Source organism: Notolepis coatsorum (genome assembly GCF_963971535.1).
Source record: "Notolepis coatsorum genome assembly, chromosome: 19".
Taxonomy (NCBI): Eukaryota; Metazoa; Chordata; class Actinopteri; order Aulopiformes; family Paralepididae; genus Notolepis; species Notolepis coatsorum.
Window position 1 is genome coordinate 16,798,311 of NC_140183.1, and position 15,512 is coordinate 16,813,822.

The 15,512-nt window shown below is 39.7% G+C and overlaps 1 protein-coding gene across 1 annotated transcript in view; it reads left to right on the top strand.

Annotated features, from left to right (window-relative positions):
* Positions 1-15,512, top strand: part of atp2c1 (ATPase secretory pathway Ca2+ transporting 1) — a 98,585-nt gene that overhangs the window by 56,980 nt on the left and 26,093 nt on the right. Inside the window, exons 5-12 of the mRNA XM_084336551.1 lie at positions 4,614-4,763; positions 6,213-6,281; positions 7,224-7,299; positions 7,413-7,479; positions 9,504-9,628; positions 10,652-10,749; positions 12,162-12,257; positions 13,325-13,414. Of these exons, the coding sequence (XP_084192677.1) occupies positions 4,614-4,763; positions 6,213-6,281; positions 7,224-7,299; positions 7,413-7,479; positions 9,504-9,628; positions 10,652-10,749; positions 12,162-12,257; positions 13,325-13,414 (771 nt within the window). The remainder of the gene's footprint in view (positions 1-4,613; positions 4,764-6,212; positions 6,282-7,223; positions 7,300-7,412; positions 7,480-9,503; positions 9,629-10,651; positions 10,750-12,161; positions 12,258-13,324; positions 13,415-15,512) is intronic.

Below are 15,512 nucleotides of genomic sequence, written 5' to 3' on the forward strand. Positions count from 1 at the left end.
GCACACACACACACACACACACTATTTTCCCTGAAAGTGTGTCCGTGTGGATCGGCCAGGACATTTTAATATTAATAAATAAAGAGATAAAAAATTGTATTACTGAATAAATAAATTGTATTATTTAGATGTCTATTGTGACCTGATTGAAGTGAACTGAGGTTAACTCTGGTGGTAGCCTGTGTGGAGCAGTGGAGTAGTGTCTCTTCTCTGTGTTTAGTCAGGTGAGAACGAGTTGGGACAGTGTGAACATAAACAATCCAAACACTAAGTAAACCTTTCCACCGCGGTCCAAACTAAACAAACCAAACCGGAGGTGTGATGGCATCCTTAACTGATTGAGCGCCAGCCATTACCCTCATCCCTGTGGCTATAGCCTATTTTCACTGTGCGTCACTATGTTTGCAGAGCTATATCTCTATTCTATATATTGTAGCTATGGAGACAATACTATGGTCATTTGACAGTCACTATCTCCCGTCGAACATGCAAAAACGATTTTTATTTTTTATTTTTCATGTATACGTTCGCGTGTTATCCCGTGGTGAATATTGTATAGTTTCGGAGTGATCCAGGCTAATTCCTGAAAAGCTGAGTTATAGGGCGCTCTGTGAATTTTGTTAAAGTTGTTGGCGTTTCTCGCCTGGACACGCTACTATTTCCAATCCAAAGCATTTTTTTATGCTCTGATCGCCAGTAACGGTATTCGTTTTGATCACCACACACGCTGATCAGCTGGATCGATATGAAATCATTGTAGGGTCAAGGTGGAATTGACGTCAGATAGTCCTTACCTTTGATCGGGCTTATTCCAAAAAGAATATTCCAATGTCTGATCGCGATTTCCAGTATTGATGTCCATCTGGTCCCGGGACATAATTAGGCACAATTTATGGATTGAGTGTGCTAGATGCGTTTCAAGTTGCCTCGGGTGAAGCGTTAGACTTGCCTGGACCAAATTCTCCCGCCCGGAGGACATTAGATGTGACACACAGTCTGGAACAGGGTTTCAAAGGGTGGGTGATACTGCCACCTAGCAGGATCTGGCCGGTACTGCACTTTTGGCGTCTCAGTATGGCTATCAGCGGTAACGTATAGGTTTGTGAGTGTAATATTGATATTAAAATCGGATAAAAGAAAAAACTATCTAAAAACGTAATATTACGTTTTTGGCGCCCAACGGTTGGCGAGCAAACGTGTAATATTATATTATATTACGTTGTAATATAAAGCCAGCCGCTTTAGCTATCCTTGTACTCACTGCACCACCGCTGTAAGAGATAGGGGATTTTCACTGTGCGTCGTGTTTGCAGGGCTATATCAATATTCTATATCAGGGGTCCAGAAACCTTTTTGACATGGAGTGCCTGTTTGAAATATAGTTGTAACTAGTGTGCCTCAACAATATTCCATGCATCGTAATTTTTTTCTTCTCATAATCAGGTATTTTTAAGGATCATTATTACATCATTATTGTTATTGTTATTATTAACAATATTATTATGGATGGTTGTATCAACCCTAAATCTGAGTTGGGGGGGGGGGGGGGTGCAATGCAGACAAACAGCTGCATACAGTGCGACCATTTCACTCACATTTGCCCATACATTTTTGGACACATCACAACCATTGGTGTGTGTACTTGTACGTGTGCTGTCATAGCTCCACCTACAGGCCTAATGGAGAACACCAGGATGTGAATGGAGGGTGAATGTGAGGTATATCGTGTAAATAAGTTTTGATTGATCGCAAGACTACACTGTAAAATTATAATAATACGTTACCAGAACTAAAAAATATTGAGTTTCAGTTACTGTGCATTAAGGTTTTCAGTTTTCAATCCATAATAAGTTAACAGAAAAATAAGTACACAACCACATTATTTCAACCTAATAAAACTATGTTTATTGTCATTGTTTTAAGAACACAAGTTGACTTGGTAATACTCACATTTTGAGTAAAAAAAATGGCTTTTAACATGTGCAATGTCAATGAAATAGAAAAATAAATAATAAAATTTGTTGATTAATCCCACTGGTAACAATGGTGACCGTAATAAAGTTTTTGGTTATAAGGCACTGCAATGTTACTGAATGATGTAGCAATGTATTTCCAGCTAAATTGAAATAATAAACAAATAAGGGTCTCAATTAAATATGTGGTAGTAAAATAACCTGTGGGAGGATTTTCAACAAGATAAATGCGACAACAGTGCAAAATATTTCACTATAATATAAAAAAAATATATATATACTTTTTTTTTTTTTTTTTTTTTTTATAAATATAATGCTGCCCCCTGTGCGTGCCTAGGGTTGCCTACCCTGTTCTATATTATAGCTATGGAGACAATACTATGGCTCATTTGACATTAACTATCCATCGTTCAACATGTGAAAAATAAAATGTCATGTATAATGTTCGCATGTTATACCGTGGTGAATATTGTATAGTTTCAGAGTGATCCTGGCTAATTCCTGGTATCTGTGCTATGGAGCCATATGTGAATTTAGCTAAAAGCGCTGGCGTTGCTCGCCTGAACACGCTACTATTCCAAATCAAAGGTATATAATAGGTATTATGTTTGATGATTTCATGTTTCATGAATGCATGAAGGGGGTGGGGGGGGTCGTTTTTTGATGCTTGATCGTCGGCAACAGCATACGTTCTGGAGTATGATCGTTGCGATCGATGTGAAATCATTGTTGGATCAAAGTAGGTTTGATGTCATATAGTCCTTACCTTTACTAGGAGTATCCCAAAAAAAAGATTCAATTGTCTGATCGCAATTTCCAGTATTGATGTCGATCAGGTCCCTGACATGAAGTGGCACAAGATATGCCTCAAATGTGCTGAACGCGTTTCGAAGTGGTCGGATGAAGCGATTTACTTGGCTTGATCTATATTCTCCGCCCGGATGACAGTGTGAAATAAGGTTTCAAAGGGTGGGCGATACTGCCACCTAGCAGGATGCGACCGGTATTGCACTCTAGGGATCTCAGAATGATTTCCTATGGTAACACCGAGGTCTGTGACATTGCATAGAATAAAAAATCGAATAAAAGAAAAAAACGATGAAAACCCGACTACTTGGGTATGGCACTCAACCGCTGGCGAGATAACACAACTTTACTCGGGTCTGGCGCCCAATGAGTTAAAGGAACCACACCCCATTTAACTATTTATACACATTATTCCTGTGGTCTTAAAGGGACCACGCCCCATTTAACTATTTATACACATTATTCCTGTGGTCTTAACACATTCGGGCCCATTGGGGCCCGTCTAATCCCACTCTATGAAGCCAGCTTTTCATTACAAGTTTTCACTGTGCGTGAGGTTATTTGTAGAGCTAAATCTATATTTTATATTATTGCTATGTGTCCCATTGTCATTGTCAATTGACAGTATAAACCTTCCCTTCAATATGCCATAAAGAATTTTTTTTCATCAATACGTTCCCGTTTTATAGCGTCGTGAATATGAACTATATAGCGTAATGGTCTGGGTAATTCCTGCAAAGCTAGTTATAGGGCGCTAAGCTGATAACGTTAAATCGATTGGCGTTTCGGCCCTACACAAGCTAGAGTTACAAATCTAAATGCATATGATCGGTATCATGTTCCACCATGAATGCATGAAAGGGGGGGGGGGGGGAAGGTTGTTTCTGATTATTATGATCATTTCCTGATCAGCACACACACACACATAGGGCCACACATTGATATCTCTGTGAAAAAAGATCTGATTATCCTAAGGACTGGTCAAATAGATTCCTTACCTCAGATCAGATGTTCTCCAAAAGATTATTCCAATTCCTGATCGCCATTCCAAATATCGATCGCGTTTATTGATCCAACGCTGGGTACTGGAAATATGTATTCCACGCTGTTTTTGGGGCTCGGCAATGAATCGATCCTCTCGGGTGACTTGCCTGAGAAGTAAAATGAGGAAGCTGGATTTTCTTTCCCCCCATGTGTTTCATTCAATCCATTCCAAAGGGGTGCAGTACCACAGGGAGAGACGATAGGGGGCGGTATTTTTCCCAATGGAGCTCAGAGAGAGTTTGCAGCACTAACGTGAGACTAGATTGATGAAATATGAATTCAAATTGCAAAAAAAAAAAAAAAAAAACGCGTGTCAATGAACGTCGGCATGAACAAACGATATATCTCGTCGTTGGCAGAATTTGTGCCCCATTATCCCGGCATGCCGTTCTGTGTGAAAGGAGGAATAGTTCAGTGTGGACAACCCAAAGCCAGCAGATTGGGGGGGAAAGAGAAGTCACTGACGTAACGTTTCCTCTCACTCTGTCTCTCTGTCTATCTCTCTCTGTCTGTCTCTCTCTTTCTCTGTCTCTCTCTCCGTCTGTCTCTCTCCTGGTCTCTCTCTGTCTCTCTCTCTCTCCCTCTCCCTCTCCATGTCTCTCTCTCTCTCTCTCTCTCTCTCTCTCTCTCTTCTCTCTCTCTCTCTCTCTCTCTCTATCTAGTTTAAGGATCCTCTCATCATGTTGCTCCTGGCCTCAGCTGTCATCAGTGTACTCATGCACCAGTTTGACGACGCCCCGGGCTCATGTCTCAGGTGTAACTGATGTAGCATCTCTGCTCCCCCTCCAGGCTACCGACCTGTCTGTGGACGAGTCCAGTCTGACGGGAGAGACCACGCCCAGCGCCAAGTCCACCTCCCACCAGCCGGCCAACGGAGACATCACCTCCCGGAACAACCTGGCCTTCATGGGCACCTTGGTGCGCTGTGGTAGAGCCAAGGTACAGCATATAATCATAACAATACACTTTATTTGTATAGCACCTTTCATATGAGAATTGCAGCTCAAAGTGCTTCACAGCAGTAAAAAAAAAAGAGACCGATCAATGCATAAAGTGCAGACGTATAAAACGAGCATGAAATAGATGGCAGCAAAATGGACAAGGTAAGGAAAATCACATTGTTTTTCACATGTGGATCTAACATCCCAATAGGCTTCTTTGTTCATGGCTTGATTCTGTGGAAGTTTTAAAATAGACAGTAATACAAATAAAAAGAGTAAAATAGAATAGACAGAGTAAAATAGTGCAATGGTGCATTGCAATAAAATAGTAAAATAGAATAGCCCTCATTTACAGTACAATGATGTTGATGTAATGACTCTAGGCTGCAATAGTGCAGTTCTGAATTACTGTTTAAAGAGTTTAAAACCTGTCAGTCTTTCCTGATTGATACCCAGTTTAAAACCTGACAAGTCTGTCTTAATTTTTGATACCCACACAGCTTAAAATATGATAGCATATCAACTATTCCAGTTTAAATACCAAACTATGATTTGAATGTTAATATATACATTATTGATATGAAGGTGAAGTGTGTATATTGTATATATGTATATTGAACACTTTTGTTTACATACTTTTGACTTCTATTTTATACTTATTTTATACTTGCATTGAAAATGCATCACTGGTTCTTGTCCATTTTTCGTGATTTGGGAAAAATTTGCCCGAAGGACTGTATGACAACTAATAACAGACACTCTAATAACATGGCAGGGTCATGGAACATTGCAATGCGCTGAACACTTTCAAGGTCTTTGTTCTGTTCACAGTCCCTCACTAGTTCAAAGGGAATGTAACTCAACCACAGCAGAATTCTCTCTCTCTCTCTCTCTCTCTCTCCCTCTCGCTCTCTCTCTCTCTCTGTCTCTCTCTGTCTGTCTGTCTCTCTCGCTCTCTCTCTCTCTCTCTCTCTCTCTCTCTCTCTCTCTCTCTCTCTCTCTCTCTCTCTCTCTCTCTCTCTCTCTCTCTCTCCCCCCCCCCCCCCCCCCCCTCTGGCATCAATGTAAAGACTGTTTTCCTCTAATCCAGGGCTTCTCATCGGCAGGTGGAACATCAGGCTATAATCATGTCGTCTGAACTGTCAGGTTTTAATTCCCACCTGCTAGTCGTTCTTTCTCTAAAAACTGCTTTTAGTTCTGAATCCATGAAAGCCACATTTGCCAGCTGACGTAAGCTAGTTCTGTACCTTGCATGTGGAAACTGTGTTAACATCATTAACATTATTAATTATAATATCTATCTGTGATAATATATAATGTTATTACACTTTATAATTCAGAATTTAATGTGGTGAAATAATTATTTGCTCTCTCTCTCTCTCTCTCTCTCTCTCTCTCTCTCTCTCTCTCCTCTCTCTCTCTCTCTCTCTCTCTCCTCTCTCCTCAGGGCATCGTCATAGGAACTGGAGAGGACTCTGAATTTGGGGAGGTTTTTAAGATGATGCAAGCAGAGGAGGTACTGTATAGTTTGACAGCATTTGATTTTATTGGCAAAGCAAACCAAGGTCATTTCTACTGGTGACTCACCTTGAAATGTAGATTCAGCAGCACTTTGTCCTGCTTCATGAAAACATGGATAACAGGGAGGAATGGACTGAGAACAGGGAGGAATGGACTGAGAACAGGGAGGAATGGACTGAGAACAGGGAGGAATGGACGGTGGTTTCCAAATAGTTTGAAGCAAATAGACAGTGAGTAATGAATAATAATAATAATTATTATTATTATTTAAAAAAGAATTGCAGCCCAAAGTGCTTCACCACAGTAAAATAGACATACAAATTAGCACAAGATAGACAGAATAAAAGCAATGCAGAGAATAAGAAAAAGGCTAAAAGCAATGCATACAGTCTTTCTTCCTGTTTGATACCCACACAGTTTAGAACCTGACAGTCTTTCTTCCTGTTTGATACCCACACAGTTTAGAACCTGCCAGTCTTTCTTCCGGTTTGATACCCACACAGTTTAGAACCTGACAGTCTTTCTTCCTGTTTGATACCCACACAGTTTAGAACCTGACAGTCTTTCTTCCTGTTTGATACCCACACAGTTTAGAACCTGCCAGTCTTTCTTCCGGTTTGATACCCACACAGTTTAGAACCTGACAGTCTTTCTTCCTGTTTGATACCCACACAGTTTAAAACATGACAGTCTTTCTTCCTGTTTGATACCCACACAGCCTGACAGTCTTTCTTCCTGTTTGATACCCACACAGTTTAGAACCTGACAGTCTTTCTTCCTGTTTGACACCCACACAGTTGAACCTGACAGTCTTTCTTCCTGTTTGATACCCACACAGTTTAGAACCTGGCAGTCTTTCTTCCTGTTTGATACCCACACAGTTTAAAATGTATCAGCAATGACATGCTTCTTTAATTGAACGACTGTCTCCTCACAGGCCCCTAAAACGCCTCTACAGAAAGGCATGGACCTGCTGGGGAAGCAGCTGTCTCTCTACTCTTTCGGGATCATAGGTAAAATGATGTTATTTTATGAATTATTATTTCATCTTTGATCAGTATTTGTTCAGAGCCATCTTGGCCTGTGTTAGTGCAACTACTGACGTGGCGTTCTCACCGTGTTTCAGGGGTGATCATGCTGGTCGGCTGGCTCCAAGGGAAGCGGATCTTGGACATGTTCACCATCGGTGTCAGGTGAGCCTCGGCCAACGGTACTGGTATCAGGTCAATTGTAGGGTACCGATATAATATGGACCATTTACCCAATACTTAAATGGGGAACCATGCCCAATTTTAAGAATTCATACATGTTATTCCTATTATCTAAGACAGTCCAAAAGATATTAGTGAACGTGTATAACTCTCTCCAAAATCCAAAAAGTATTCAAATAGAAATCTAGTATAAAGTCTGAAGCTGCTTCATATAGACAATGAATGGTGCATGTATATTTCACACACCGAGGCAACCATGCAACCTGCTCATCGGGAGCAATTTAGGGGTTAAGTGTCTTGCTCAAGGACACTTCGACATGCCGCTGAGAACAATGCTATATAATGAAGCTTGTCTGGGTATAAAAAAGAAAACAAACATTCTGTGGGTCCACAACATCAGTCTCCCATGTCATTGTCAACGGAGCAGCTCTTGACTTTATACCTGATGACATCACAAGATACAGCTCAGTGAAATTATAGATATTGCTAATGTTGCTATTTTTTTTATCAACATAATTTCATGGAGCTGTATTTAACACAACACAAGGATTCATTTTATTTTTTATATTTTATTTATTCAGTTTATTTTTTGGATGTGTGTGAGATTATGTGCAAAATAAATCAGTGTTCTTTTTTGGGTGAAGTGGCCCTTTAAGTTTTTCCTAGCAACATAGTTTCAAGAACTATATTGGTTGGGGGGTGGCTACGTGGCGTAGTGGGCAAGACGCTCGCCACGAATGCAGAGACGCTGGGCTTGCCTGTTCGAGCCCAGCGCTCCACATTGCTTTCAGTTTAGCTGGTCGTCCGTACTAATACACATTGGCCGTATTAGGGGGTGGGAAACTGATGGGTGGGGATCGGGCGTTGTGGACAGCGACTCCTACAGGTCGGTTGGTGCGCCTGCGCAGTAGAATCAGGAAGTGTCGGGGGCAGCGTGAGCCTCCCACGCGTTACTCCTCGCCACTGAGAGATCGAGCTGCGCAGGTGAAAAGATGCGACTGCTGTTACCTCAAGTACCGGAGGGGACTTGTGCTATGTATGACTTAGTCCACATTGCAGCCGGCTTGTGGGAGGCAAGAAACAGCGTTCGTGACAGGGGAGGGTTGAATTGGATGATACGAAATTGGGATGGGAGAAAATATAGAAAATGGGAGAAAAAGTGGATAAAAAAAATACCTAGATTGGTTGGCGGAACAGACTTGAAAACTATGTCAATTGTGTTGCTTGTGGAAAAAATTGCGTTATGGTGAAACTGTAGTATAAAATAAACATCACACGTGAGCTCGTACTGTATGGTGTTATGGTGAAACTGTAGTATAAAATAAACATCACACGTGAGCTCATACTGTATGGTGTTATGGTGAAACTGTAGTATAAAATAAACATCACACGTGAGCTCATACTGTATGGTGTTATGGTGAAACTAGTATAAAATAAACATGACACGTGAGCTCATACTGTATGGTGAAACTGTAGTATAAAATAAACATCACACGTGAGCTCATACTGTATGGTGAAACTGTAGTATAAAATAAACATCACACGTGAGCTCATACTGTATGGTGAAACTGGTATAAAATAAACATCACATGTGAGCTTGTACTATATAGTGTATTATATATATATCGTATGTTGTTACCGTATGATTTTAAACCACATAACCTTGTCAAGTAAAGTGTCATAAAAAATGGTAAATGTTGCATTTATATAGCACTTTTATCCAAAGCGCTTTACAATTTGTTCCTCACATTTTACCCATTCACTCACACATTCACACACCGACGGCGGAATGGTCGCCGACCTGCTCATCGGGAGCAGTTAGGGGTCAAGTGTTTTGCTCAAGGACACTTCAACACGCTGCCCGGGAGGAGCGGGAAGCCGGGAATTGAGCGGGGAACTTCCGGATTACCAGACGATCGGTCTAGCTCCCTGAGCCACTGCCGCCCTGTCATCTATTCTGTTGATCACTGATCAGTGTGTCCCCCCCCCCCCCCCCCCCCACACAGCTTGGCGGTGGCTGCCATTCCGGAGGGCCTGCCCATCGTGGTGACGGTCACCCTGGCGCTGGGCGTGATGCGCATGGTGAAGAAACGGGCCATCGTCAAGAAGCTGCCCATCGTGGAAACTCTGGGTACGGAGCCGGTCTTCACAGCACAGAATGCCTTAGAATCACAACATTTACCGTCTGGAATCTTTATATATTTATTTTATTTTATATATGTGATATCTGAATCACAATGTAAATAATCAAATTGGAGCTCATCACATTGAACTGTATGGTAATGTCAAATGTGATGTCAAACCAAAACGCTGTTATTTTCAAATAACATTCCCTCCGATATCTCTCAGATTTTAGTTATTATGTGGTTATCATTCATTTAGATGACAGAATTGTCTGCAACGATATCACAGTATCATCCCGATATGATCCCGAAAACGACAATATTGAACTATCGCCCCCTAACCCTAGGCATGCATTTGTTCCACAAATATAATAAAATAAAATAAACACAAACAATACTAGCAAAGTTGATCAGACATAGCAGTAACAGTGACTAAAGGCTGGTCTTCACCAATCCTATCATGTACCAAGCCTATCACCTATTTGCAGACGTTTGAGACCTTGTGGTTCTGCTGTATATCTCCAACACAATCTCATCAGAAAACGTAAATAAATTACTAATCGACCACAGCAAACAAGATACACAATGCACGTTATGGTATAGCCACAAGTAATATATTTATGTATTATATTGGCAAAAGTCTCAAACAACCAGGAGTTGCACCAACAATCATTGCAGTCGCGGGTGAGTGCTCTCACCACTATCTAACTATGATAATAGTTAAGAGTTAAGGTTAGTTTTAACATTCACTTAACGGTTATGGTTAAGTTAAGGAACTTAAACATTTTCTGAAAACGTCCAAAGTTAAAACATTTTGAATATGTAATATATGTATTTATTTGTAATACGTACACATGTTACATTTGTGATACAATACGTAAATATATTACGTATGGCTATAACATAATGTTGATCATGTACCTTTTTCCCTGTGGTCGATCTGTAGTACCTTATTTACATATTTTAAGCTATATATATAATATATATAAGCTGATGTCTCTTATAAAAATGTTGGCACGATTTCCCCACAGGCTGCTGCAACGTCATCTGCTCCGACAAGACGGGCACCTTGACCAAGAACGAGATGACCGTCACTCACCTGTTCACCTCGGACGGTCTCCACGCTGAGGTCTCAGAGCCTTCCACTTCACATTGAATAAAATGATTTTATTTAATTTCGGTCTTCTTTTACAAAGCAATAGTACAGTAGTAGGAAATGTACCGGTATACAAAATTATTTAAAAAAAAAACTGCAGAAAATGTTATATTGCCTACCCTTTTTACATTACATTATTAATAAAAAAAAATACAAAAAACATAATTCAGTACATAATTTTGCAAAAACAAAAGGTTTCATAGTTTTAATGTACAGTTTATACAGTAATATACAAAACTTATAAAAAAGATATTTTTTTTGTCACGATTTTAATAGTTATGTTATAATAAAATATAATTAGGATTATAATAAGGTTTTATATCTATTTATCACCTTATATTTGAATAATTTCTTAAATGTATGTATTGAACTACAAATTTTGTATTCGTTGTCAGTTATTCCATAGTTTTACCCAATCAATTAAATCAATTACGTGGATTTCCTTCCAAATTTGGAGATTTTAATATTTTAGTACCCCATCTACACATTACGCACAGTGTAATTAGGTGTTTAGGGAAAGAGCATGGGCTCACCGAGTTGACGGCATCGATAGAAGACATGGAGTTTAAGATATTTTTTTTTTTAGTGTTTATCGCTTTATTCTACTGGGCAGTCCAGTAGAGAGAGAGAGAGAGGTGAAACGGGAGACAGAGTGGGGGGAAGACATTCGACAAATAACGACGGGTTCGGGAATCAAACCTGGGTCGGCCGTGCCGCGACTCAGCGCATTATGTGGTTCGCCACTGGGGCGCCCCATAATTGACCAGTTTTATTGCTGAGAATAATAGGAGAAGAGCCAGCGAGTTGCCGAAAATTGCGTATCAAAAGTAAATTGTGAACGATTCACGAGTTCTTCTCTCCACAGTTTCAGGTGTTCATTTGACCTCTGCGCTCTAAAGAACGCATTTTGCAGAAACATCTGTGTTCACATAAATGTTACAAACTGGACAGAATAGTTTTTGGTCACTTTACTTTATCAATTCAATCACCTCAAATGACTTCAAACCGTTTATTAGCTAAAGACGTGGGCCTTCATTTTCTATTTAGTCTTTGAACCCTTTCACTACCACACTACAGAAGGTTAACCCTTTACTATCACACTACAGACGGTAACCTTCTGTATTGTCGCAGTGAAAGGGTTAACCATTAAGGTAGTGCGGTAGTGAAAGGGTTAAGGTAGAATATTTTACGGCCTCTAGCCGAACGAGGTCAACTCTCTCTCAAAAGAAAAAGTTTCAACATTTGAATTGTGAAGAGATCCACCTCCTGAACTCGTCTGACTGGGAGGTGGAATGAAGCGCGATGCCGGTGGGCCAGTGTCTTGGTGGGCTGGGTTTGTGTTGTGTTGCGTCGTGTAAAGTTGAGCCCCTTGTTCCCGTTCTCAGGTGACCGGCGTGGGCTACAATGGGGCAGGAGAGGTGCTGCTGGACGGGGAGGTGGTGCACGGCTTCTCCAGCCCCTCCGTCAGCAAGGTGGTGGAGGTGAGGAGCACACAGCTTAACTAGTACATCTATTATCTATATATATTATTATTATATATATATACTGGTGCATCTCAATAAATTAGAATATTGAGGAAATATATAGGTTGCTTCCACGCCACGGCGCATTGATTCATGCAAAAGGAACCCCGACCAAGTATTGAGTGCCTGTGTAATGAATCTACCGGTATATAATATATGATTTTCACTTTTTGATTTGAATTACTGAAATAAATGAAGCGGTAAGAGACTCATGTCTGGAAGTAAATTAATTAAATGTTCTTTTTCATTTTCTTTCCATATTATCACAGTTTGAATGTTTAAGAACATATTTACTGTAACAGCTAACCGTTATAGTATCTCTAAATAGTACAAACATTTGGCAGTTTGTGACACCTAGTACCTGACTGCCAAGGTGTTAAAAATGCAGCCAAACTTTAGATTACATTTTCTCAGTTTTTCTCTGCTCTGAGACTTTAGGTTTAACTAGATTCAAATAATGAATAATTTTGAGAAATATTTGAAGAAGGGAGACTTTCGCCACGAACTGCTTGGCTCGATCACATAATATATATTAGGGCTGTCAAAATTAATGCTTTAATTTTGGAGATTAATTTAAATTATTTAAAGCGTTAAAATAAATTAATCTAGATTAATCTATGGAGTGAAAAATCTTCAACCTTCTGAACTTTCAGCTGTATATTTGCTTGTTCGGATATAAGAATGAGGTCTAGCTGACAATGTTGATGGTTTTGTTGAACATTTGTATTTCACAGGAGAGAAACTGTATTCAAAGAAAGCTATTAAAATTGTCTTTGAATCTAATAATACTTTCTTTGTGTTGATTTTACATTAATTCCATGATTTTACTCAAGTAAATATCTGTTACAAGCTTCGGTCTTAAGTAGAAAAATGCTATTTTTAATCTAGATGAATCTAGATTAATTACAGAAAATTGTGAGATTAATTAGTAAAAAAGAATTAATCGATATATATATATACTGTTTGTATGTATCGGTGAGATCTCTGTGTGTTGATTGATCCTTGTGTGTGTGTCTGTGAGCTAGGCTGGTTGTGTGTGTAACGACTCAGTCATCAGGAACCATACGCTGATGGGACGACCCACCGAGGGAGCACTCATCGCCCTGGCAATGAAGGTGCACGCACACGCATACATCATACCAACCAAAATCTCAAACGAGTCCAGAAATTAAGGTCTATTTCATTACACTATGGAATAGAGGCGTTGCACAGAATGTTTGTCTTCCAACATGGCTGCATGTAACGTAGCAACCATCTTTTGTACATGGCAGTGGCAGTGACAACGGTTGCTACAGTATGTGTTGCTATGTGAGAAATATTGTTAACGATGACATTGTAAAGGGACCAGGTGTAGGTCCTGATGCAGTGTAGGAAATACACTCTGGGCCAAACTGTTCCCTAGCAACAGAACTCCAGTGGAACAGGAAATACACTCTGGGCCAAACTGTTCCCTAGCAACAGAACTCCAGTGGAACAGGAAATACACTCTGGGCCAAACTGTTCCCTAGCAACAGAACTCCAGTGGAACAGGAAATACACTCTGGGCCAAACTGTTCCCTAGCAACAGAACTCCAGTGGAACAGGAAATACACTCTGTCTCAGTCAGGACAGTAGGCTACAACACAGTGGTCTGTAGTCACAGTCAGGACAGTAGACGCTACAACACAGTGGTCTATAGTCCAAAGACTAGAGGAACCTCTGGATGCAGAAGACTTGTGGATTAAGTACAAGACACATACATTTGAAATCTATATTTTATGTTATGCGTGCATAAATCCCAGAATTAGGAGTTTTCTGTATGTAAGCTGCACATTTTTGTTGTTGTAAAATTGCATTATGTATTATTAAAGCACTGTTTCCCTTGTTTAGTTCCTTGTTCAAGTCATACGCTTGTTCAGTTGTCACAATGTACTGTAAATAAAAACATGCACTGAAAAGTTACAGTATGTAGATTTATTTATTTGTTATTTGAGTCAACCCTTGCAGTTTTATTTAATGAATTGAAAACGGCATTGATATTACGTAAAAGCAAACTGATGTTCAAAATAATCTAGTTCCCTTAAAACGCTACCGCTATTAAAAAATATATACAGTGGAGAATATGACTTGGCCTGAAAAAATGTTCAGTCAGGAGTTTTTTTTTTTGCTTTAATCCCTGCTTCTATGTTGCGATAACTTCCCTGTATTGCATTTAAATGTGTTTTGGGGAAATGTCCTGGCTGAAAAGTAACAGTAATCGGTTCTCCAACTATTTGTATTTAATTTTGCCAGTATGGTTGTGAAATAGGTATTCAATTATATTCCAAGTGGTCTTTAAAAATGCCTTAAAAATTCTTTAACCTGTGGAAACCGGCAGGAACCCTGTACTGGCAGCCATACTGGAAGAAAGAGAAACAACACAAACATATCGTGCAAGGCCTCTGTTCTGAAATGGAATGAATGGAGACATCTCGTCCATGTGCCGTGGACCTCAGAGCCAGAGTGTAACCCCTAGTGTGATCAGCGTGTACCGAAGGAGTGCCTGGAGAGTTGGCTTCCTGAGCAAACAAGCCAGCAGGCCCCTGGGAGTGGCTGCAACCATAACAACCATAACAACCATAATATCCATAACAACCCTAACAACCTCGCTCAGTCAATAGAACCAGGATATAATTAAAGCTGCAGTCAACTTCAGAGACATTAGCGAGAGTGAGTTTACCTGCCTAGATGGTTTCCAGATGCTTCAGATGTTGGTCTAACTGATGTTTGTGGTCTATCAGATGTTTCTTTGGTCTATCTATCAGATGTTTCTTTGGTCTATCTATCAGATGTTTCTTTGGTCTATCTATCATATGTTGGTCTATCAGATGTTTTTGGTCTATCGGATGTGGTCTATCAGATGTTTTTGGTCTATCGGATGTTTATTTGGTCTATCAGATGTTTTTGGTCTATCAGATGTTTCTTTTGACCACTATATCTATATATGATCATTCATACCTATAACCACTATATCTATATATGATCATTTATACCTATAACCACTATATCTATATATGATCATTCATACCTATAACCACTATATCTATATATGATCATTCATACCTATAACCACTATATATATGATAATTTATACCTATAACCACTATATCTATGTATGATCATTTATACCTATAACCACTATCTATACAGTATATGATCATTTATACCTATAACCACTATCTATGTATGATAATT